The 23,440-nt window shown below is 44.5% G+C and overlaps 2 protein-coding genes across 10 annotated transcripts in view; one reads left to right on the plus strand and one right to left on the minus strand.

Annotated features, from left to right (window-relative positions):
- Positions 1-23,440, minus strand: part of GP6 (glycoprotein VI platelet) — a 242,993-nt gene that overhangs the window by 56,967 nt on the left and 162,586 nt on the right. For 6 of the 8 annotated variants that reach the window (XR_014806725.1, XM_084962091.1, XM_084962093.1 and 3 more), the window contains one exon: positions 23,093-23,355. The exons of 1 other annotated variant lie outside the window; for it this stretch is intronic. Coding sequence is in view for 6 of the 7 variants with exons in the window: in XM_084962072.1 (XP_084818198.1) it covers positions 23,101-23,355 (255 nt within the window). In the remaining variant the exon portion in view is untranslated. Of the gene's footprint in view, positions 1-23,092 lie in introns of those variants that run through there. One more of the 8 variants, XM_084962089.1, reaches the window with a different exon arrangement.
- Positions 5,281-19,396, plus strand: KIR2DL1 (killer cell immunoglobulin-like receptor, two domains, long cytoplasmic tail, 1). 2 transcript variants are annotated; one of them, NM_001113218.1, is made up of 8 exons: positions 5,281-5,360; positions 5,600-5,635; positions 6,425-6,709; positions 10,237-10,536; positions 11,108-11,158; positions 14,850-14,954; positions 15,405-15,457; positions 15,553-16,060. In NM_001113218.1, exons 1-8 carry the CDS (start codon positions 5,327-5,329, stop codon positions 15,697-15,699), a joined length of 1,011 nt encoding a protein of 336 aa, NP_001106689.1. In that variant the 5' UTR covers positions 5,281-5,326; the 3' UTR covers positions 15,700-16,060. The 2 variants fall into 2 exon arrangements, with proteins under 2 accessions (NP_001106689.1, XP_084814104.1); XM_084957978.1 differs by having other exon boundaries at positions 5,291-5,360; positions 10,237-10,505; positions 15,553-19,396.

Consider the following 23,440-nt stretch of genomic DNA (forward strand, 5'->3'; position numbering starts at 1 on the left):
AAAACTCTCAATAAACTAGGTTTAGACAAAATGTACCTCAACACAATAGGCCATAATGACAAGCCCACAGCTAACAACATACTCTATAGTGAGTAACTGAAAGTTATCCCTATAAAATCAGGAAAAAGACAAGGATGCCCCCTCTCACCACTCTTATTCACCATAGTATTGGAAGTCCTATATAGAATAATTAGGAAAGGTAATGAAGTAAAAGGCATCCAAATTGGAAAGAAAGGAGTAAAACTGCCACTATTTGTGGGTGATACAATTTTATATACAGGAAGCCCTCAAGAGTCCAACAACAAAAAAAATACTGGAAATTATAAATAAATACATCATTTGAAACTATTTTCTGCCATTCTGTAGGTTGTCTTTTTTGTTTTTGTTTTTCATGGTTTCCTTTGCTGTGCAAAAGCTTGTCAGTTTGATTTATTTTTGCTTTTATTTCTGTTGTCTTGGGAGACTGACCTAAGAAAATACTTGAAGGTTAATATCAGAAAATGTTTTGCCTATGTTCTCTTCTAGAAGTTTGATGGTGTCTTGTCTTATGCTTAAGTCTTTAAGCCATTTTGAGTTTATTTTTGTGCATGGTGTGAGAGTGTGTTCCAGTGTCATTGATTTACATGTGGTTGTCCGGTATTCCCAGCACCACTTGTTGAGGAGACTGTCTTTTTCCCATTTTATATTCTTGCCTCCTTTGCTGAAGATTAATCGACTGCAGGTGTCTGGGTTTATTTCTGGGTTCTCTATTCTGTTCCATTGGTCTGTATGTCTGTTTTGGTACCAGGCTTAATCTCTAAAATATACAAAGAACTTATACAACTCAACAGCAAAAAATAAAAACAAGCAAACAAAAAAACAACCACCACCCAATTGAAAGATGGGCAAAAGACGTGAGTAGACATTTTTCCAAAGAAGATATACAGATGACCAATAAGCACACGAAAAAAGGCTCAACATCACTGATTATTAGGGAGATGCAAATCAAAACTTATATAAGGTACCACCTCACACCAGTCAGAATGGCCATCATTAACAAGTCAACAAATAACAAATGCTGGAGAGGGTGTGGAGAAAAGGGTACCCTCCTACACTGTTGCTGGGAATATAAACTGGTAAAACCACTATGGAGAATAGAATGGAGGTACCTCAGAAAACTAAATAGAGAACTGCCATATGACCCAGCTATCCCACTCTTGGGCATATATCCAGACAAAACTTTCACTGAAAAAGATACATGCACCTGTATGTTCACAGCAGCACTATTCACAATAGCCAAGACATGGAAACAACATTGAGAAGATGTGGTATATATACACAATGGAATACTATTCAGCCATGAAAAAGAACCAAATAATGCCATTTGCAGCAATATGGATGGAACTAGAGACTCTATATACTAAGATAAGTCAGAAAGAGAAAGACAAATACCATATGATATCACTTACATCTGGAAACAAATTTACAGCACAAATGAACCTTTCCACAGAAAAGAAACTGACAGACATGGGGAACAGACTTGTGGTTGCTGGGGGTGGGGGGAGGGAGTGGGATGGACTGGGAGGCTGGGGTTAATAGATGCAAACTATTGCATTTGGAGTGGATAAGCAATGAGATCCTGCTGTATAGCACAGGAAACTATATCCAGCCAGTTGTGATAAATATGATGGAGGATAATGTGAGAAAAAGAATATATACATGTCTTTTTAGGGCTGCACCTGCAGCACATGGAAGTTTCCAGGCTAGGGGTCAAATCAGAGCTGTAGCTCCTGGCCTACACCACAGACACAGCAACAGTAGATCCATGCCGTGTCTGTGACCTGCACAAGAGCTCACGGCAATGCCAAATCATTAACCCATTGAGTGAAGCCAGGGATCGAACCTGTGTCATCATGGGTGCTAGTCAGATTCATTTCTGCTGAGCCATGATGGGAACTCCAGAAAAAGAATATATAAATATGTGACACCCAGTCTCATATATATAACCTCATTTATATATCATATATATGATACATATATATATAAGATATATGGGAGATATATATATGATATATATATGAGATATATATGTATATATATGAGATATGTATATGATACTGGGTCACTGTGTTAGAAATTGACAGAACACTAAATTAACTATAATGGAAAAAATAAAAATCATAATATAAATAAACAAGTACAGTAAAATTGCAGGATACAAAATCAACATATGAAAATCTGTCCCATTTTTATACACTGAAAATGAGCTACCAGAAAGAGAAATTAAGAAAACGATCCCATTTCCAAATGCAACCAAAAGACTGAAATGCCTAGGAATAAATTTAACCAAAGAAGTGAAAGACCTGTACAATGAAAATTATAAGACATCGTTGGAAGAAATTGAAGAAGACACAAACAAATGGCAAGATATTCCATGTTCATGGATTGGAAACACTAAATTCTTTAAAAGATTAATTTAAAAATTATTAAAACGTCTATATTACCTAAAGCAATGTACCGATTCAATATTATGTTTATCAAATTCCCAAACACATTTTCCACAAAAGAGTACAAAAAAATTCTAAAGTGGAACCAGAGAAGACTGCAAATAGACAAAGCAATCTTAAGAAAAGAACAAAGCAGGAGGTATCACAGTCCCCGACTTCCAACCACACTACAAAGCCATAGAAATCTAAACGGAATCATACTGGCAGAAAAACAAATGCATAGATCAGAGAACAGAATTAAGTGCCTAGAAATAAGCCCACACATATATGAACAATTAATTTACAACAAAGAACATACAATAGGGAAGGAATAGTCTCTTCAGTAAATGGTGTTGGGAAAACTGGACGGCCACATCAAAAATAAAAACAGGAGTTCCCATCGTGGCTCAGCAGCAATGAAGCTGACTGGCATCCATGAGGACACAGGTTCAATCCCCCGCCTCACTCAGTGGGTTAAAGATCCAGCGTTGCCCTGAACTGAGGTGTAGATCACATACATGGCTTGGATTCTGCGTTGCTGTGACTGTGGCGCAGGCCAGCAGCTATACCTCTGACTGGACCCCTAGCCTGGGAACTTCCATAGGCCATGGGAGCGGCCCTGAAAAGACAAAGAGAAAAACAAAAACAAAAATAGACCACTATCTTAAAGCAGACACAAAAATCTACTCTAAATCCATTAAAAACTCGATTGAAAGACTACAAACCCTAAATTCCTAGAATAAAGATAAATGGTACGTTCTTTGACACGGATGTTAATCTTTCTAGATTTGTCTCTTTAGGCAAGGAAACAAAAGCACAAATAAACAAATGGGATTATATCGATTTAAAATGGAAAACAGTATGTAAATTCCTCCTAAAACTAGACATATAACTACACTATGGTTCAGCCATCCCACTCCTGGTTATACATCCAGACAAAACTTTCATTCAAAAAGATACATGCAGGTGTTCCCGTCGTGGGGCAGTGGTTAACGAATCCGACTAGGAACCATGAGGTTGTGGGTTTAGTCCCAGGCCTTCCTCAGTGGGTAAATGATCCGGCGTTGCTGTGAGCTGTGGTGTAGGTTGCAGACGCGGCTCGGATCCCGCGTTGCTGTTGCTCTGGCGTAGGCCAGTGGCTACAGCTCCGATTGGACCCCTAGCCTGGGAACCTCCATATGCCGCGGGAGCGGCCTTAGAAAAGGCAAAAAGACAAAAAGAAAAAAAAAGAAGAAGAAAAGATACATGCAGCAGCAGAAACTGACAGAACATTGTAAATCAACTATAATTTAAAACTTTTTAAAAAGATACATGCACTCCTATGTTCACTGCAGCACTATACACCATAGCCAAGACATGGAAACAACCTAATGTCCATCAACAGATGATTGGATTAGGAAGATGTGGTACATATACACAATGCAATACTACTCAGCCATAAAAAAGCACAAACTAATGCCATTTGCAGCAACACAGATGGAACTACAGACTCTCATACTGGGTGAAGTAAGTCAGAAAGAGAAAGACAAATACCATCTGATATCACATATATCTGGAATCTAATATACATGTATATACACATTCTTACATACATATATATATGAATGACTGGGTCACTTTGCTGTACAGAAGTAATTGGCAGAACATTTTAAGTCAATTATAATAAACAATTTTTTAAAAAGAAAAAAAGAAACAATGTCTTAAATAGAATGTGTTTTTCAATGGGCATCATTCCTACATGTAACTTTCTTTTTTTTAATATATTTTTTTATTACTCAAATGAATTTATCACATCTGCCTACATGTAACTTTCATCAGAAATAGTGATAAAATAGATGTCTTTCTTAACCTAGAGATAAAAATAAACAGAAGCTGACCTGACCCCCTTGCTGTACAGTGGGAAAATAATAAAAATAAATAAATAAATAAATAAATAAAAAATAAACAGAAGCTAAGTCCCCTTACAATAGATCCGTGTAATAGATATACCAGAGTAATAGAGATAGTTCCATGACATGACTAATCTTTTATTTATTTTTCTCAAAATAATTTTTTAAAGTAAAAGAATTTTCAAGTCTCAAAAAAATAAAAATAATGAAATTGGTATTTCAGTGAAGAAGTTTTTACGATGGCTATCATTAATATGATGGAGCATTAAAGATAAAACCAGGAGTTCCCATCGTGGCACAGCAGAAATGAATCTGATTAGGAACCATGAGGTTGTGGGTTCGATCCCTGGCCTTGCCCAGTGAGTTAAGGATCCAGGGTTGCCGTGAGCTGTGGTGAAGGTTGCAGATGTGGCTCAGATCCTGCTTTGCTGCGGCTGTGGTGTAGGCCGGCAGCTGTAGCTCCAACTGGACCCCTAGCCTGGGAACCTCCACATGCCCCAGGTGCAGCCCTAAAAAGACAAAAGACAAAAAAAAAAAAAAAAAAAAGAGAAAAGAAAAGATAAAACCATAGAAAATTTGGAAATTTTTAAATATAAGAAAGAATAGAAAATTCTATGAAAATCATATTAAGAATGAAAAAAGAAAATAATTCAGTGCATCACAGCAAATTAGATATTGCAGAATACATTTTCAGTAAACATGAAAATGCAGCTCTTGGGTTAGAGTTTGCATTTCAAGTATAGCCATTGTAAATGATTTGAACAGACAGCTCTAGTCTGAAAATTTTCCAGGAAGCCCAATTTCTCCCTCAGCTGGGCCCCCTCCACTCCCCTACTTAAGGTAAAATAGCCTGCATGCGTCACGCTTCCGTCTTGCGGTCAACTTGTAAACTGCATTAGTTGGGCCACTATAACAACCTGGGTACTTCTCAGTTTTGCTGGGTCACGGTCTCTGTTCAGCAGAAGCAGCACCATGACTCTCAGGATCATCAGCCTGGCCTGTCTTGGTGAGTCCTGGCATGGGAGGAAGGGGAGGAAGCGCTACGGTGCAAACACCGGCCTCAGAAGCCAAGTCCTCTCTAACTGAGAGCCCTGCATCCATGGGGTGAGGTGGCCTTGATGGCTGAGCTCATCTTCAGCCAAGCACGGCACTAGCTGATGAGGCTCACGGGGCCAGGCGGAACCAGGAGAGGGAGGCCAGGTCTTGCATGGACATGTGTTGCCCATCGTGAGTGTTTTTTTCCAGGGTTCTTCTTGATTCAGAGGATCTGGGCACAAGAAGGTAAGTCCTTGCTCCAAACCCTGGTTGCTAACCACTCAAGTAAGAGAATTTCTGTAGCAGGAGGGCAGGTGACACAGGAGGTTGAGTGCTGGGTTGACTACAGAAAGCCTTGGGGGGTGAAGCCCCTGTGAACTACAAAGTGCGGGCCCAGGGAACTCTCGCCCCCAATTCTGGCCCAGAGACCCTCCCCAGACACCGCCCCCTCGGCTGAGCCAGGCTCTGTGGGCCCCTATAGGGGATTTTGATGTTTGGATCTGGGGTGTCTGGGGAGGACCTTGTGTCATTTCTAGAGAGGGACGGATGCAGTGCCTGAACAAGATGATAACGCAGGTCCTCCAGCAGTTCCCCGAGGAGGGATTTCAGAGCATGACCGCTGCTGGTCTTTCAGAAGAGGGGAGAACCCTCTGCCGTGACCCCTGAGACTCTAGAATGTTCTGTCGGAGGCTCCACTGGGTCCTGTGTTTCCTGTAAGCTGACATCATTTCACTCACAGGTTATTCTTCTATTCAGTGTCTATTCTGTGTGGTTTTAGACAACAAATTTTACATGAGCAACTTCTAGTAAGTCTGTGATTTGGCACTTGCTCAAAATTCTCAGCAGACATTTCTCCTGTAGGAGATGCCACATCTATGTAGTGTGGGGGGGTCCCCATGTAGCATGGGTTCCTCTAGTTTGGAAGGGACCTTATAGATGTGAGAAGGAGGAGGAGCCACTGAGCATCGTGGGGCCGGAGGGGGGGGGCCACTCCACTTTCTTCTCTAAACTGTGCCTCCTTGTCCTGTCCCCCAGGTGGTCAGGACAAGTCCTACCTGTCTGCCTGGCCGAGCCCTGTGGTTTCTCAAGGACAGCATGTGACTCTTCAGTGTCACTCGCATCTCAGATTTGACAAGTTCAGGCTGTACAAGGATGACGGAGCCCATGTCCCTGAGCTCCAGAACGTCATATTTCGGAGCAGCTTCCTCATGGGTCCTGTGACCGCAGCACACGCGGGGACCTACAGGTGTCATGGTTATCACAGGGACTCCCCCTCTGCGTGGTCGACACCCAGCGACCCCCTGGAGATTGTGGTCACAGGTCAGGGAGCGCTTGTCCAGGGTGGCTGCCCATTGTCCCAATCTTCCCAATCCCAAAGTTCTCTGGAGGGAGTGTCAGTCAGGGTCCAGTCGGAACCTCAGGAAATACTCCAAGTATTTTAGATAAGAGGGGATTTAAGGCAAGAAGTTGGGTCCCGTAGTGGGCAGGATAAGGGCACCCCATTATGTCCACATCCTAATATTCCAAATCTATGAATATGTTATGTTACATTCCAAGGGAAAGGATGATCAAATATGGAATTAATCATGGTAAATAGGTAACCTTGAGATGGAGGGATTATCCTGGATTTTCCAGGTGGGCTCAGTGTCATCACTGAGACCACAGACGAGAAAGAGGGAAGGAGGATTTGAGCTTCAGAGGAAGGCAGCATGAGAAAGACTCCGCCAACCATCGCTGGCTTTGAGGCCAAAGGACAGGGTCATGAAAAAGGAATTGAAGCTGCCTCTCGAAGTCAGAAATGGCACAGGAACGGATGCTCCCCTAGAGTTCCAAGAGGGATACTGCCCTGCCAACGCCTTGATTTCAGCCTGTGAGACCCGTGCCAGACTTCTGACCCCAGAACGCCAAGATAATCAGTTTGTGTTCTTTTCAGCCACCGTGTTTGTGGCAAAGGATTACGGCAGCGCTAGGTAAGAAGAGAGGTACCCAGGTGAAGGACAAGTTAGGACTGCAAAGAGGGGACGTGAGACTACCCAGTAATAGGTAAGGGCAGGATGCTGGTGCCACGGCTAGGCTGGCGTGTAGAGAGGGGTCTGTGTTCGTGGTGCCAGTGTTAGGGTTTCCTATGGAAGCTGGGACCACGGAGAAGACATGGACATGGCAGGAGATGTCCCCCCACACACACCTACATCCACAGCCACAGGTCGGGTGGACACTGAGAGGTACTATAGTTCCCGCCTTACTCCTTCATTTTTACCTCCTATCAGGGATTCTAGTTTGTCAAAAAGAGCATGAACGTGGCGGATAATAAAACCTGGGAATGCATCCTGGAGGGGTCACCCTTCCCACCCCTGGCATAGAAATCAGGAAAGGGGTCTGTGGGGATCAGATACAACAGCACAAATGCCCAGGGTGAGCCCAGTGGGAATGGAGCCTGGTGCTGCTGGAGGCAGAGAAACAGAGAAGAGTGAGGGAGAAAGGTGGAGGAGGTGTAGGCAGAGGGGGACCTGGAGACGCAGAGAGGAAGGAGGAAGACAGACGTGGGGAATCCCACTCAGAACAGGAGCCGTGGAATGGGGTGGGGCGGGGGGACTCCTCCTAAACTCACCACATCTATGCTCTTAGGGGTCTACAGAAAGCACCCTTCTCTCTAGGCTCAGCCAGGACCCCTGGTGCAATCAGGAGGGAATACGTCTGACTTCACTGTGATTCCGCACAGAGAAGGGGTAACCACGTATCCCTGGCACCTCACTGGGCAGCCCCATGATGGGGGCTTCCAGGCCAACTTCTCCCCAAGGCCCTACAACTTCTGCCCAGGCAGGTGCCTACGAATGCTTCTGTTCTCTCAATCACCTCCACTGTCAGGGGGCAGCCCCCCGTGCCTCTCTGGACCTGGTGAGCACAGGTGACCATGTCCAGACTTGCCATCAGTCTTATCTGGAAGCCGCAGGTGGTGGTGAGGAGATGAGCATCGGCTCTCATGGAGAGAAACAGACCAGGGGGGAGCTGCATCAAGAGAGCCAATGAAAGAGGAGAAACAAGTGTAGACCAATTACATCATCAAAAAAACAAAAAACCAGGAGTTTCCACTGTGGCTTAGCGGTTAGCAAACCTGACTAGCACCCATGAGGATGCGGGTTTGATCCCTGGCCTCACTCAGTGGGTTAAGGATCTGGTGTTGCCGTGAGCTGTGGTGTAGGTCGCAGTCGAGGCTCGGATCCCACGTTGCTGTGGCTCTGGCGTAGGCCGGCGGCTACAGCTCCAATTGGACCCCTAGCCTGGGAACCTCCATAGGCCGTGGCTGTGGCCCTAGAAGACAAAAAGACCAAAAAACAAAACAAAACAAAAAAAGAGATACAGGGTAAAGACAGAGGAACTCAGAAATGGAGAGATTCAGGCAGGTATGCAGGTGTCAGAGAGAGGGCGCCCTTCCACCTGGACTTGGTGCAGAGACCAGGAACCCTTTAGAAGTTTGGTTTCCATCTTAACTCTATACTCTCTTCCCTACTAAAGGAACCAAAGACACACCATATATCTGACCCGAGAGTCATAACCACGCTGGCCTGCCCCAGGCTGATTCCCCACAGGCCCTGCGACTTCAGCCCACATGTCATCCATAGGGGCTGTTTTTATCCTAACCTGGCTGTATTCCACGTGGTTGAGCCACAACGTGCTCCAGGATACTGCGGTTCCTGGTGGAGGTGCCAGACATCAGCTCCCATATGTTGTGTTTTATGGGTCCTCCTCCTGCATGCATGGGCCCCGTTGCAAGTTCACCCCAAGTGTTATAGGATTATGGAGGCCAAAGCCCACAGAGAGATGAAATGAGAGAGAAAGCAAAGTCAATGAAAAGCAGAGACAAACACCTTTGTGCACATGCCTGCACACACACACACACACACAGACACACACACATACACACACACACAGAGAGAGAGAAAGACAGAGAGACAGAGAGACTAAGCCAGAAGAATTGGGGGTAGCAGGAGAGACACAGAAAGAAAAGTATAGAGGGAGGGAGTTCCCATTGTGGCGCAGTGGTTAACAAATCCGACTAGGAACCATGAGGTTGTGGGTTCGATCCCTGCCCTTGCTCAGTGGGTTAATGATCTAGCATTGCCATGAGCTGTGGTGTAGGTCGCAGACACGGCTCGGATCCTGCGTTGCTGTGGCTCTGACGTAGGCTGGTGGCTACAGCTCTGATTAGATCCCTAGCCTGGGAACCTCCCATATGCCACGGGAGTGGCCCAAGAAATGGCAAAAAGACAAAAAAAAAAAAGTATAGAGGGAAAAGGGATAGAGAATTAGAGAGAAAGACATGAGGGAGCAGAGAAAACTTAAAAATCAAAGACCTGAGTCAGGTGCATAAAGACAGTGACAGGAGTTCCCAAATCCAACTAGGAACCTTGAGGTTGTGGGTTCGATCCCTGGCCTTGCTCAGTGGGTTAACGATCTGGCGTAGCCACAAGCTGTGGTGTAGGTTGCAGATGTGGCTCAGACCCCGCGTTGCTGTGGTTGTGATGCAGGCCGGCGACAACAGCTCTCATTAGACCCCTAGCCTGGGAACCTGCATATGCTGCAGGTGCAGCCCTAAATAGACAAAAAAGAAAAGAACAAAAGACCTGGAATTGTCCCTGCTGTGGCTCGGGTCACTCCGTGGAGTGGGTTTAATCCCTGGCCCTGAAACTTGCACGTGCCATGGGCGTGGCCCAAAAGAAAGAAAGAAAAAGAGTGATAGCAAGAGAGAGAGTTCAAAAGAAGAGAGAGAGTAGACTCTCAGTTCAGGGGTGAAGGACGGTGCGAGTAAGGAGCAGCCCCTCTCACTAAACTACCACTCTTTCTGCCAGGTCTATACCAGAAACCTTCTCTCTCAGCCCAGGGGGGCCCCTGGGTGAGGTCAGGAGAGAACGTGACCTTGTCCTGCAGCTCCGAGAGTTCCTTCGACATGTACCATCTGCTCAGGGAAAGAAAGAACTATGGATGGTGGCTCACTGGAGCACAGAGCCACAGCGGTGTGGCCCAGGCAGACTTCTATCTGGGTCCTGGGACCCCAGCCCATAGCGGGATCTACAGGTGCTACGGCTCCTTCAATCACTCTCCCTACAGGTGGTCAGACGTGAGTGACCCACTGTCCCTTTCTGTCATAGGTGAGGACCTCATCCTGTCTCAGGTCTCATGATCCAAACTAAGCATTAAGAGCATATATGAGGGATGTCCTTCTGATAATGAGACAATGCTTAGGGATTCTGGAGGGAAAGAAGCCTGGATAAATAAAGAGAAAGCAAAAGAGAAATTGAGGTTGTACATTTAAGATACCTCTTATCCTGTATGGAGGCCACATGGCGGGGAGGGGCTCTATATATTGAGGTGCATGGAGAAAGAGGTCAGGGCAGACCCAGGAGGAGGAGATACTGGGCTCAGCCTCAGGGGATCACTTCCCGGAAGACCCTCCTCACCCCCAGCCCGATCCCCCAGGGGAACAGATGTTCTGAATGCCAAGGGGAGAGACCTCATCTTGGGTACAAGCATCTTTCATCATCCACCGCTCCTGTTCCCTCTCTGCATCTGGAAGTCTCGGGGAGGGAGTCAAGTCCGCAGGGGTTATGGGAAGGGGACCCTACGACGCCCAGGAACTCAGCACTGGATGACACAGGAGCTTCAGGGAAGTAGAAGACAGCCAGCCTCCTCTATTCACCTCGCGCCTGTTCTGCTTTCCAGGAAACTCTTCAAGCCATCAGCCTCTGCACCCAAGGCCAGGCTCCAGCACTGGTGAGTAGAGGGTTCCTCCAGGAAACCCGGGAAAGAGAAGCTTTGTGATGGAGTGTTGACTCAGCCGCCTTCTACTTCTGTGATTTTGGGCTTGTCAACATCCATCTCTGATCCCCAGACTCCACCACAGCAGATGGGGTTTGGACCCAGGGAGGATGCTTAAATCTCGGATTTTCTGCAGCTGAGATCTCCTCCCAGGATGAAAATAAACCTGACCCTTCTTTCCAGGAAGGATGCCATGTTTGTTCTGTGCCCAGTCCTAACTGGAGATGAGGCTTATAAAGACGTGAAGAAGGGAAAGAAGGCAGATGCCTTGCAGTGACAGAGAACTGAATTCATCCACAGATATGGCTCCTGAGTTAACCTGTGCATCAAGCATGGTACTACGTGCTGGATATGCACTGTGTATTCACTCTCTACTGCTGCTATTGCAAATTTCCACAAGCTTAGTGGATTAAAACACCATTGTGTTTTAAATTCGTTACAGTTCTAGAGTTGAGAAGGCTGAAATGGGTCACACTGGGCTAAAATCTGAAGGCTCTTTTGCCTATTCAGCTTTTTTTTTTTAATGATTTTTATTTTTTCCATTATAGCTGGTTTACAGTGTTCTGTCAATTTTCTATTGTACAGCAACGTGACCCAGTCACACCTACATTTATACATTCTTTCTCGCCTTATCCTCATCATGCTCCATCATAAGTGACTAGGTATAGTTCCCACCGGGATCTCATTGCTTATCCATTCCAAAGGCAAGAGTTTGCATCTATTAACCCCAGATTTCCAGTCCATCCCACTCCCTCCCACTCCCCCCCGGCAACCACAAGTCTGTTCTCCAAGTCCATGAGTTTCTTTTCTGTGGAAAGGTTCATTTGCGCCATATATTAGATTCCAGATATAAGTGATATCATATGGTATTTGTCTTTCTCTTTCTGACTTACTTCACTCAGTATGAGAGTCTCTAGTTCCATCCATGTTGCTGCAAATGGCATTGTTTTGTTCTTTTTCATGGCTCAGTAGTATTTCATTGTGTATATATATGTACCACATCCTCTTAATCCATTTGTCTGTTGATGGACATTTAGGTTGTTTCCATGTCTTGGTTATTGTGAATAGTGCTTCAATGAACATAGCAGTGCATGTCTCTTTTTCAATGAAAGTTTTGTCTGGATATGTGCCCAAGAGTGGGATTGCTGGGTCATATGATAGTTCTAGATTTAGTTTTCTGAAGTACCGCCATACTGTTTTCCATAGTGATTGTACCAATTTACATTCCCACTAACAGTGTAGGAGGGCTCCTTTTCTCCACACCCTCTCTAGCATGTGTTATTTGTGGACTTATCAATGATGGCCATTCTGACTGATGTGAGGAGGTTACCTCACTGTAGTTTTGATTTGCATTTCTCTAATCATCAGTGATGCTGAGCATTTTTTCATGTGTTTATTGGCCATCTGTATATCCTGGGAAAAAAACCAGACCAAGGAGGTGAAAAACCTATATGCTGAGAACTATAAAACATCAATCAAGGAAATTAAAAAAGATTCAAAGAAATGGAAAGACATACCACGCACCTGGGTTGGAAAAATTAATATCGTAAAAATGGCCATACTACCCAAAGCAATCTACAGCTTCAATGCAACCCCTATCAAACTACCCATGACATTCTTCACAGAACTAGAACAAACAATCCTTTTCAGCTTTTAGATGCTTCTTACATTCCTTGGCTCAAGTTATCCTTCTTCCATATTCAAAGCCAGCAGTGGTTGGTCATGTCTGTCTCACGTCAAATCACTCTGACCCTCTTTCCTTCAGCCCACCTCTTCATCTGATTTTCTTCTTCTCCCTTCCTTTTCCTTTTTAAAGGAAACCTGCGATTGCATTGGGATCATCCAACTAATGCGGGGAAATCTCCCTATTTTAAAGTCAGAAAATTAGCAAGCTTAATGCCAGCTGCAACATTACTGCCTCATAACATAGTAAAACATAATCACAGGTTATGAGGATGAGGACATGATATGTATGGGGGGAGGAATGCATTCTTCTGTCTACTACTAACAGCAAACAAGGCAAGTCTGACCTCTGCTCTTGGGAGCTGCTACTGCAGTATGGTTACGTGGGAGGGCAGAAAACAAATACACAAATGGAAGAATTGACAGAACACTGTAAACCAGCTACAACGGAAAAAAAATAATTGTGAAGCAACTATGCATGACATTTTAAATAAAGTGGTAGATGATGCAGAGCAGACAATTTAGCATGAGTGGTAGAGAACCGCTCACTCAGCAGGCAACGTTTCATTTGTGACATTACCGACAAGAAGTATTTAACTCTGAAGATGAGTGGACAAATAGTCCTTCACGGCTGTCGGCCATGAGGGTACCAACGTGAGAAGACTCTTACGTTCAAGGAGGAACTCACGCCTGAAATGCTGGGAGTGACGTGGAAAGAACTACACGATGAATGACAGGAGATAGAGAGGACCCAGGTTACATTAAAGAACTAAGAACAAGGGGTTTGTGTTGCAGGTTCACTGTCATTGGAAACCATGAGGGTTTCCTGGGACTCGCTATATGACTAACAGTAACTCCCAGGAAGAGAAGGGGTTGTAAAGCAGGTGTGTATCTGGGATCCAGGAGACCACTGAATAAGCAGTGTCTTCATTCCTGGTCAGATAGAGAGTGAATTAAGGAAGTCGATGGACAGAAGACGCGTTCCTGCAGTGGCATCGTTTGGCGAGAGGTTCTACTGAGTCTGATACCTCCTCGTTGCTTGATCCTGGGCTCACGACCTCCTGAGAGTTTATTACATCTAAATCCATACTTGGCAGGGGAGAGAAAATACATAGGGTGGTGCAATGAAGGCATATAGTATACCGTATGATACACCAGAATGCCAAAACCACTTGGGTGCAAATCATTATTCTACGTCTGTATGATGGTCTCTTTGAGCTCTATTTTATCCACACAGAATGAGGCTGAACCTCTGCCCTTTGAGGCTCACAGGGAGGACGAGGTCAGATCAAATCTGAGAAAGAATTACCATCCCTTTCCCTGCCCTGCATCACAGGTCCTCGATTAGGGAGGGGGCTGCATATGTGGTAAAAAAAAAAAAAATGGAACAAAATAAAAAATAAAACTACGTGCCCCCACCTGGTCCCTTCACCCCAAACCTCAGCTCATCCTCTATTTCAATTATACGTGTAGATGTAGATGAGACAGACAAACAGATGGATGGATGCAAATAGTGACCACCGCTATTTTTTTAGTGCGTTCAGATCTTGGACTCAGAGGTGGGAAATAGCACTACTTCTTGGTCAACTTTCCTCTTGATTTCCAAAAGGACCAGATTTGTTGGGGCAGGAAATAACAAAAAACATGTTCAGCAGTAGCTGAGAGAGGGGTTTGTCTTTTCCCTCTATCTCCTCAGAGCATCAACCTAATACATGCCTCATGACACCTGAAAAAAAGCAAATACATTTCATTCTGCAACCCTGGGCTCACACATCTTGTAATCACTACATGGCTGTATGACCTAACTCCACATCCTTTGATATTTCACTTTTTTCCCCCCTTTATTGGAAAATGTGATTGGATGCAAGGGTGTTGGGGAGGTAAAGATACTGTTTTTGTTTACTCAGAGATCAGTGGAGGAGAGCTGCTATGATCTGCTTATTGGTTTTACATCTTTTTCCAGATAACCCCAGCCACCTGCATGGTCTGGCTGGGTCTTCGGGGGCCATCATATGCTTTGTCATCCTTCTTTTCATCCTCATCCATTGCTGGCACCATGCCAAAAAGAGTAAGTCACAGAAAGAAGCAGCCAGGGCCATCTGGGCAAAGGAGGGAGGAGGGAGGAGAGTGGAGACAAATGGGGTTTATGTCTGCAGGCGGATACCTGGTTCAAGGCAGGGGCCACAGAGATAGAACATCACTGCCCTTGCTCCTTCTCTCAGCTCGCAGACTATTAATCAATTCTCCACTGGACCCTCTTGTCCAGGGCAGCCACTGATATCTAGGGAAGGGACCTACATCAGGGAGAGAGTAGGGGGAGCACTGATGGAGTAGAAATTAGGAGCCATCAATGGGATGGAAGTTTGAACTTCAAAGAGGTAACATTTCTGAGTCTACTCTTGGGCAGGTGAGTATCTCAGACGCCCAGTGCATCTCTCTGTGCAGTGGTATCTGTATCTATGAAATGAGAATCCAGAAGTGCCCACCCCAGTGTTTTGATGGCTTCTATCATCTACAGATGGTGCCAAAATGGACAGGGAGCCTGAGGTGGACAGAACGGTGAATACGGAGGTACGTCCGCTTCAGTACAAGCTCTTCATGGAGTCTCATTTCCTGAGTCCCCACAAATGTGGGCACAGCCTCACTCACAGTCTCCCTTTATGCAGGACCCTGAAGGGGAAGAGCCCAGGGAGGTGACATACACAGAGGTGGATCACTGGATTTTCACACAGAAAAAAATCACTCCCGCTTCCCAGAGCCCCAAGGAACCCTCGACTGATACCAGCGTGTACATGGATCTCGCAACCTGCTAAGACCAGATCAAGGCTTGAATTCTATCCCCCAACTCACAGAGGAAGACCCTGAGATCTTCCGTGGATGCCATAGGTCTTTCTCCAACCCAGCCTGACAGCTGCATTGTCACAACAGCTGGAATCTGAAGACACAAGTCTTCACCTCCAGAGTCCTCCACCTTCATCATAGGGCCATGTCTAAAGCCTCAGGAGCCCTCGGAAAGCCCCCGGCCATTCTCGAATGTTCTTATGATGATTCAGTTGTTTCCAGTATTATCAACAAAATCATCTAAGAGTTCTAGAAATTCAGCCTGTATCAGCCCCCTCCCTCTGACATTCTACTGGTAAGATTCTAGAAATTATGACATATTTAATCAAAGAATTAATGCCTCCAAAAGGTTTGTGTAGAGACACAGCACATTCTAAGTCTTCAAGCAAATATTCGTGGTGAAAAATCACATTCTCATGGATCTTGGTCTAGTGGGAGATGCTAATTGAATACTATCTGTGAGAGAAAAGGCAATGCAGAGACTCCCTCCTTGCATGATCTTTGGCCAATTTTGCTTATGCCAATTTGCTCCAGAAATTTCTATACAACATGAATCTGAGCATGGCTCTTTAGTGCTTATAACTTTCTATGGTCTTCCTTACCGACAGGAGAGAAATCAAATGCCCGTGCTTAGCCCACCATCCGCTATTTCACTTGACCCCTGCCCACCTTGACATCATAGCCACCTGTGCTTTCTCATTCCTAGTTTAAGCTGCACCCTGCTGGGTCACTCAAAATCCATAAATATAAGAAGCTCACTCTTTTAATCTCTCAAACCCAGCTTAAGGTCCTTGGTGTCGATAAATATCTTAAAGTCGGAGTTAATGTCCCAACTTGAACTCTAAAATTCATGTCCCAGCGTGAACTCTAGAGGCCCAGAAGTGAATTCATTTTCGATGTCTTTTTTTCTTTTTTTCTTTTCTAGGGCCACACCTGTGGCATATGGAGGTTCCCAGGCTAGGGGTCGAATCGGAGCTGTAGCCGCTGGCCTACGCCAGACCCACAGCAACGAGGGATCCAAGCCGTGTCTGCAACCTATACCACAGCTCACGGCAACGACGGATCTTTAACCCACTGAGCGAGGCCAGGGATCGAACCCACACCCTCACGGTTCCTCGTCGGATTTGTTAACCACTGCAGAACTCCATTTTTAATTTCTTGATGACCACATGTCCTTGGATGTCTGCAAGGTAGGATGATTTTAGTGGAGAAACCAACTGGTTCCTTCGTGACACAGCCCAACACTCCGACCTCAGTGAGTCACAGTGACTGGGTCACTTGTTCGTGAGACCTTTTGAAAGAACAGGGTTAGGCTTTACCAACAACCTTGTGAGGAAAGCACTGAGGTTTTCCTTCCGCCTCCCTTGCCACCACACAGGCATGGGCTCCGCTGCTATCAGCATCACCCACCAAAAGGTACACTTTTTAATCGAGGCTAAACCTACACTGACTCATCATAACCGCCTAAAACCCATAGCTCACCTCGAGGTTCACGCTTGGGTTTGAATATATAACGACATATAGTCATCATTTACGGCATCATAGAAAGTATTTCCTCTGCCCTAAAAGTCCTGTGTCTTCTGCCTATTCATCCGTCCCCGTGCATCTTTTCTGGCGAGCACGGATCTTTCTATTGTCTCCACAGTTTTTCCTTTCCCAGAATGTCAGAGTTGGTATCAGACAGTATGCAGCCTTTTCTGATTGACTGCTTTCACCCCGTAACATCCAGTTAAGTTTCCGCCATGGTTTTCACGGCCTGACCGCGCATTTCTTCTGGAACCGAGTATCAGTCCGTTGTCTGGATGGACGACGGTTTACATTCCTGTTCGCTCACTGAAGGATATCTCGGTTGCTTCCGAGGTGGGGCAATTATGAATCAGGCTGCTATGAACAGCCACATGCAGGGTTGTGTGTGCACCTGCTGGACTGTAGGCTGGACGCTTAGTCTGTAAGAATCCTCCAAACTCTCCTCCAAAGTGGTTTTGGATTTCTACCAGCAGGATTTGTGAGTTTCTGTGGCTCCACAGCCTTGTCAGCATTTAGCGTTGCCAGTATTTCAAATTTAGGGTATGCTAACAGGTGTGCAGTGGTATCTGGCTCCTGGTTTAGTTTGTCTTTCCCTGATGACACATGATATGGAGCATTTTTTCTTTTCTTTTTCATCTTTTTAGGGCCGCACGCACAGCATATGGAGGTTCACAGGTTAGGGGTCCAATTGGAGCAGTAGCCGCCAGCCTACGCCAGAGCCACAGCAACGCAGGATCGGAGCCTTATCTGCCACCTACACAACAGCTCACGGCAATGCCAGATCCTGAACACACTGAGAGAGTCCAGGGATCAAACCTGCATCCTCATGGATGCTAGTCAGGTTTGTTAACTGCTGAGCCATGACAGGAACTTCTGGAGCATTTTTTCATGTGTAGTTTTCATCTGCATATCTTTGGTGAGATATCTGTTAAGGTCTTTGATTCATTCTTAATCAGGTTTTTTTCTTATTGCTGAGTTTTAAGAGTTCTTTTCAATTTTTTTTTTTTTGACTAACAGTCCTTTACCAGATGTCTTTTGCAAATATTCTCTCCCAATCTGTGGCTTGTCTTATAATTATCTTGATTGTCTTTCACAGAGCAGAAGTTTCCAATTTTAATGGAGTCCAGCGTATCACTTCTTTTGTGGACTGTGTCTTTGGCACTGTCTAAAAAGGCATTACCATGGTCATCCAGGTCTTACCCTGTGTTGCTGTCTAGGAGTTTTATGGCTTTGTCTTTTACATTTAAGTCTATGATTCACTTTGAGTTAATTCTTTTGACAGGTCTAAGGCCTGTGCCTAGATTCATTTTTTGCCTGTAGATGTTTCACAATCTGTTGAGGAAACTATTTTTTGCTCCTTGGTCAAAGACTGTTGATAATACTTACGTGGGTGATTTCCAGGGTCTCTATTCAGTTGCATTGATCTCTTTGTCTGTTCTTTCGTCAATACTGCACTGTCTTGATTACTATAGCTTTGTAGTAATTTGTGAAGTCAGGAACCACTGGTTCTACAATTTTTGTCTTTCAATATTATGTTGGCGTTTCTGGGTCTTTTCTCTCTCCACATAAACTTTAGAATCAGCTTGTTGAAATCTATAAAATTACTTGCTATGATTTTGATTCAAATTGCATGAATCTATAAATTAAATTGGGAAGGACCGGCATCCTGACAGTATTGAGTCTTCCTGTCCATCAACATGGACCATCTTTCCTTCATTCAGTTTTTCTTTTATTTCATTCATTATAGTTTTGTAGTTTTCCTCATATGTATCTTAATGGATTTTGCTGGACTTTTGCCTAAATATTTCACTCGAGGGGGTGCTAATATAAACGGAAAAGTGATGGGTCTTAAGACATCCTGTTTCCTCTGTTCTGGATGTTGTTTTTTAAGGTCTTGTCACTGTTCCTTGAAACATTTTTGTATTCTTTTAAAGTTTCAATGTAGATATCTACTCCTCAAAAGAATCATTTTCTGACCTCATGGTTTAGGTCAGCTGCTTGTTTCCCCATGGTTTCATGTGTTCCCATTACTGTAGATATACATTATATATAAAATGTTACTCTATCTGTTCTCCATTGGTTTGTTACTCATCCCTGGACTGTGAGTTCCTTGAAGCAGAATAAAGTCTGATTTATCTTTAAGACCCAAGTTTATGTACAAAGATGCAGCACTTAGAGGCTTTAGGAAGTACACGTCAAGTGAATGAATCAGGATTCCTTCCTCTCTGAAGACAGATAAAAATCCTACGGGAATAATATGCTACCTACTTGCACTAGCAAGGTTCCTTTTATAAGGTGGATCAGTTCTGGGACCTAACATACAGCATGGTGACTATATTTTAGGTGTGTAGTTGGCATTTAAGTTAGCAATGCCAGTGAACAACAATGAAAAAGATTCATTGCAATGACCTTGGCAGACTCACTCTGCGATGTGTGTTTTATACACACTTCTTTGCTGAATCTTTGTATTTGTGTGGGGACCCAAATAGAAGATTCCTGATCCCATCTCCTGTCTGCTGGACCACCCCCTATAAACAAATATCACACAGTAGAGTTAGGGGTTTGGTCCAGACATGGGCTTGGAGAGACACTTGGGTCTGAGAACAAGGTGAGATCTTGGGTTTAGCTCAAACAATTTTCAGGAACATAGATATTTTTGTCCGTACATGTCATGGGAAAACCAAAGCCAAGCATGGGAAAGAAGGAAGCTGTTCAACCTCCTCTGTCGCCATCAGTTTGTGGAGGGAGCCCGGGGCCCAAGAGACCACAACCAATGCGTGAGTCAGTTCTATGGGGCCCCGGTTTCTGTTTCACAGAGGTGTGCAATGGCCAAGAAAATAAATGTATTAGGTCTTAGCGAGATCTGGAAGGAAAATGAAGGGAAGAGCAGGATGGAGCTACTTGGAATTGCTGCTCCGAATTCCCCCAGAGAAAAGGGCATGCTCTCAAGGTGGGGCATACTCTCAGAATACAACTAGCTTTAATATTCCTCTTCTACAGAAGGAAATAACAAAAGAAAAACTCACGCCAAAGTCTGTGGTGAACTAACACACTGTGCCCATGCTGACTGATAACTGTGGTTCAGGCCTAGAAAATCATTTAGTTTTGAATCAATGTTTATAGTTGTTTTTTGCTTTTTAGGGCCACACCCGCAGCACATGGAGGTTCCCAGGCTAGGGGGCCGAATCGGAGCTGTAGCTGCTGGCCTGCACCACAGTCACAGCAACGTGAAATCTGAGCCACATCTGCAACCTACACCACAGCTCACAGCAATGCCGGATCCATAACCCTCTGAGCAAGGCCAGGGATCAAACCTGTGTCCTCATGGATATTAGTCAGATTCATTTCCACTGTGCCACAATGGGAACTTCAATATTCATAGTATTTTTAATCAGGTCATTCTGTCTCTAGGAGCCCTGAATTTTTTCACTACTCCCTTAACTCATTTAAAATACCCAACTAAGGAGTTCCCGTCGTGGCGCAGTGGTTAACGAATCCGACTAGGAACCATGAGGTTGAGGGTTCGGTCCCTGCCCTTGCTCAGTGGGTTAACGATCCAGCGTTGCCGTGAGCTGTGGTGTAGGTTGCAGATAAGGCTCCGATCCTGCGTTGCTGTGGCTCTGGCGTAGGCCGGTGGCTACAGCTCCGATTCAACCCCTAGCCTGGGAACCTCCATATGCCGCGGGATCGGCCCAAGAAATAGCAACAACAACAACAAAAAAGACAAAAGACAAAAAATAAAATAAAATAAAATACCCAACTACGAGCACAGACACTATTTTCTCTCTACCCAAGCCACATTCGAATGAGAGTAAAGAAAGAAAGAATGCCTAAAGCAAAAGAAAGAAAACTGGAATGTGGGGCGATTTTCTGCAACCTACCTCACTAAATTTTCAGGTGACAGATATATATGGAGATGGATGAAATATGAGGAAAAAATCCACAATTTAAATTTGCACAAAATCGCTCAGACAATTCCAAAGGCAAAAGTCTGCATCTATTAACCCCAAACTCCCAGTCCATCCCACCCCCTCCCCACCCCCCTTGACAACCACAAGTCTGTTCTCCATGAGTTTCTTTTCTGCAGAAATGTTCATTTATGCTCTATATTAGATTCCAGACATAAGTGATATCATACGGTATTTGCCTTTCTCTTTCTTACTTCACTTAGCATGAGAGTCTCTAGTTCCATCCATGTTGCTGCAAATGGCATTATTTTGTTCTTTCTTATGGCTGAGTAGTTAGTGTTCTATTGTGTATGTATACCACAATAGAACACTAATCCATTCCTCTGTCAATGGACATTTGGGTTGTTTCCATGTCTTGGTTATTGTGAATAGCGCTGCACTGAGCATGCAGGTGCATGTGTCTTTTTTAAGGAAAGTTTTGTCTGGATATATGCCCAAGAGTGGGATTGCTGGGTCATATGGTAGTTCTATATTTAGTTTTCTGAGGTACCTCCATACTATTCTCCATAGTGGTTGTACCAATTTACATTCCCACCAACAGTGCAGGAAGTTTCCCTTTTCCCACACCCTCTCCAGCATTTGTTACTTGTGGACTTATTCATGATTGCCATTCTGACTGGAGTGAGGTGGTACCTCATGGTAGTTTTGATTTGCATTTCTCTAATATCTAGTCACGTATGATGGTGCATGATCATTTAAAAAAATGTATACATGTATGTGTGACTGGGTCACCTTGCTGTACAGTAGAAAACTGACAGAACACTGTAAACCAACCGTAATGGAAAAAATAAAAATCATTATTTAAAAAAATAGCTCAGACAAGAGCTGATTTGCCTTCTGAAAGATGAGAGAGGCTCAAGTCTTTACACTCGGTACACTGGAAAGCATTGGAAAGCAAAAATTACCAGGAGCTGGGCTGGGGAGATTGGGGTATGAAGGTCAAAGGGCACAACATTTCAATTAAAAGGCAAGTAATTTCTACGGACCCAATGTATGGCATGGTGAGTATAATTGCCCATACTGTAGTCTATATATATTTATTTATTTTTGTCTTTTTGCCATTTCTTGGGCCGCTCCCACGGCATATGGAGGTTCCCAGGCTAGGGGTCAAATTGGAGTTGTAGCTGCCAGCCTATGCCAAAGCCACAGCAACGTGGGATCCGAGCCACGTCTGCAACCTACACCACAGCTCATGGCAACACCGGATCGTTAAACCCACCGAGCAAGGGCAGGGATAGAACCGGCAACCTCATGGTTCCTAGTCAGATTCGTTAACCACTGCGACACGACAGGAACTCCTGTTTTCTATATTTAAAATGCGCTGACAGAGTAAATCTGAATGTTTTGACCGCCCACACACCCCCCAAAAAAGAAACAGCAATTATGTGAGGTGATGGAGCCCTCAGCTAACGCCACAGTGGACATTGCCTTGCAGGACAGAAGTGTATCAAGTCGTCATTTACTGTGCACCTTAAACTTACCCAATGTTACGTCCACTACATCTCCATAAAACTGGGAAAAAAGAGTGATGTACTGGAATGAAATGAGACAGCTAACAGAAAGACGGATGTGAAGTATTTGACTTCTAATATATGAAGAGCTAGTAACAGTCAGGTGTCTATAACTCACTCCATCTATCTATCTATTAATCTATCCATCCATCCAATCTATGCTCTCAATCCATCTATTGATGGATTATAGACATAAATACAGATGTAGATTCAGACCCGGATACAGATATAGCTAGAGGAGTTCTTTCTTCAGAGTTGATTAGTACCTCCTGTAAAAAGGATTCCTCTACATGCTAGCATTGAGATAATCCAGGCACAAGTATACCGCCTGCCGCACAGGAGAAATTGGCACAACAATGTAAATCAACTATACTTTAATTTTAAAAAGAGAAGCGTACACAGCCTGCCTGATTAAGCCCAAATGGGTATACTTGGTCCATGAATTCCTGGAAGGACATGTAGAACCGTAACAGGCAAGACCACATAGCTTCTGACTGATGGACCAATGGAGAAAAATCTGTGTGTCTACGGCACCCGTCTTATGTTCTTGGATGCGGGATCTGGTCCAAAGCAAGACTTGAGCCCCATGAGACACAGGTTGAGGAAGAGGTTCACTTCTCATCTGAAACACAAGCAGGAAGATCCGTCTCCTCTTAGACTCCACCCAAGAGCTCCCCAGAACTAAGTTCTTTGGGAAGGAACCATTC

This window comes from Sus scrofa, chromosome 6 (assembly GCF_054392235.1).
Source record: "Sus scrofa isolate SSC_HxYL_T2T_F1_AM1 chromosome 6, Sscrofa_HxYL_maternal_Yorkshire_Landrace_v2.0, whole genome shotgun sequence".
NCBI classification, from domain to species: Eukaryota; Metazoa; Chordata; class Mammalia; order Artiodactyla; family Suidae; genus Sus; species Sus scrofa.

What these genes read in the sequence shown, in the direction of transcription:
- KIR2DL1 (NM_001113218.1), top strand. Translation starts at nt 5,327, where the DNA reads ATGACTCTCAGGATCATCAGCCTGGCCTGTCTTG. An exon ending in GAGGATCTGGGCACAAGAAG is followed by an intron (nt 5,636 to 6,424) that starts GTAAGTCCTTGC and finishes CCTGTCCCCCAG; the next exon opens with GTGGTCAGGACAAGTCCTAC. An exon ending in CCTGGAGATTGTGGTCACAG is followed by an intron (nt 6,710 to 10,236) that starts GTCAGGGAGCGC and finishes TCTTTCTGCCAG; the next exon opens with GTCTATACCAGAAACCTTCT.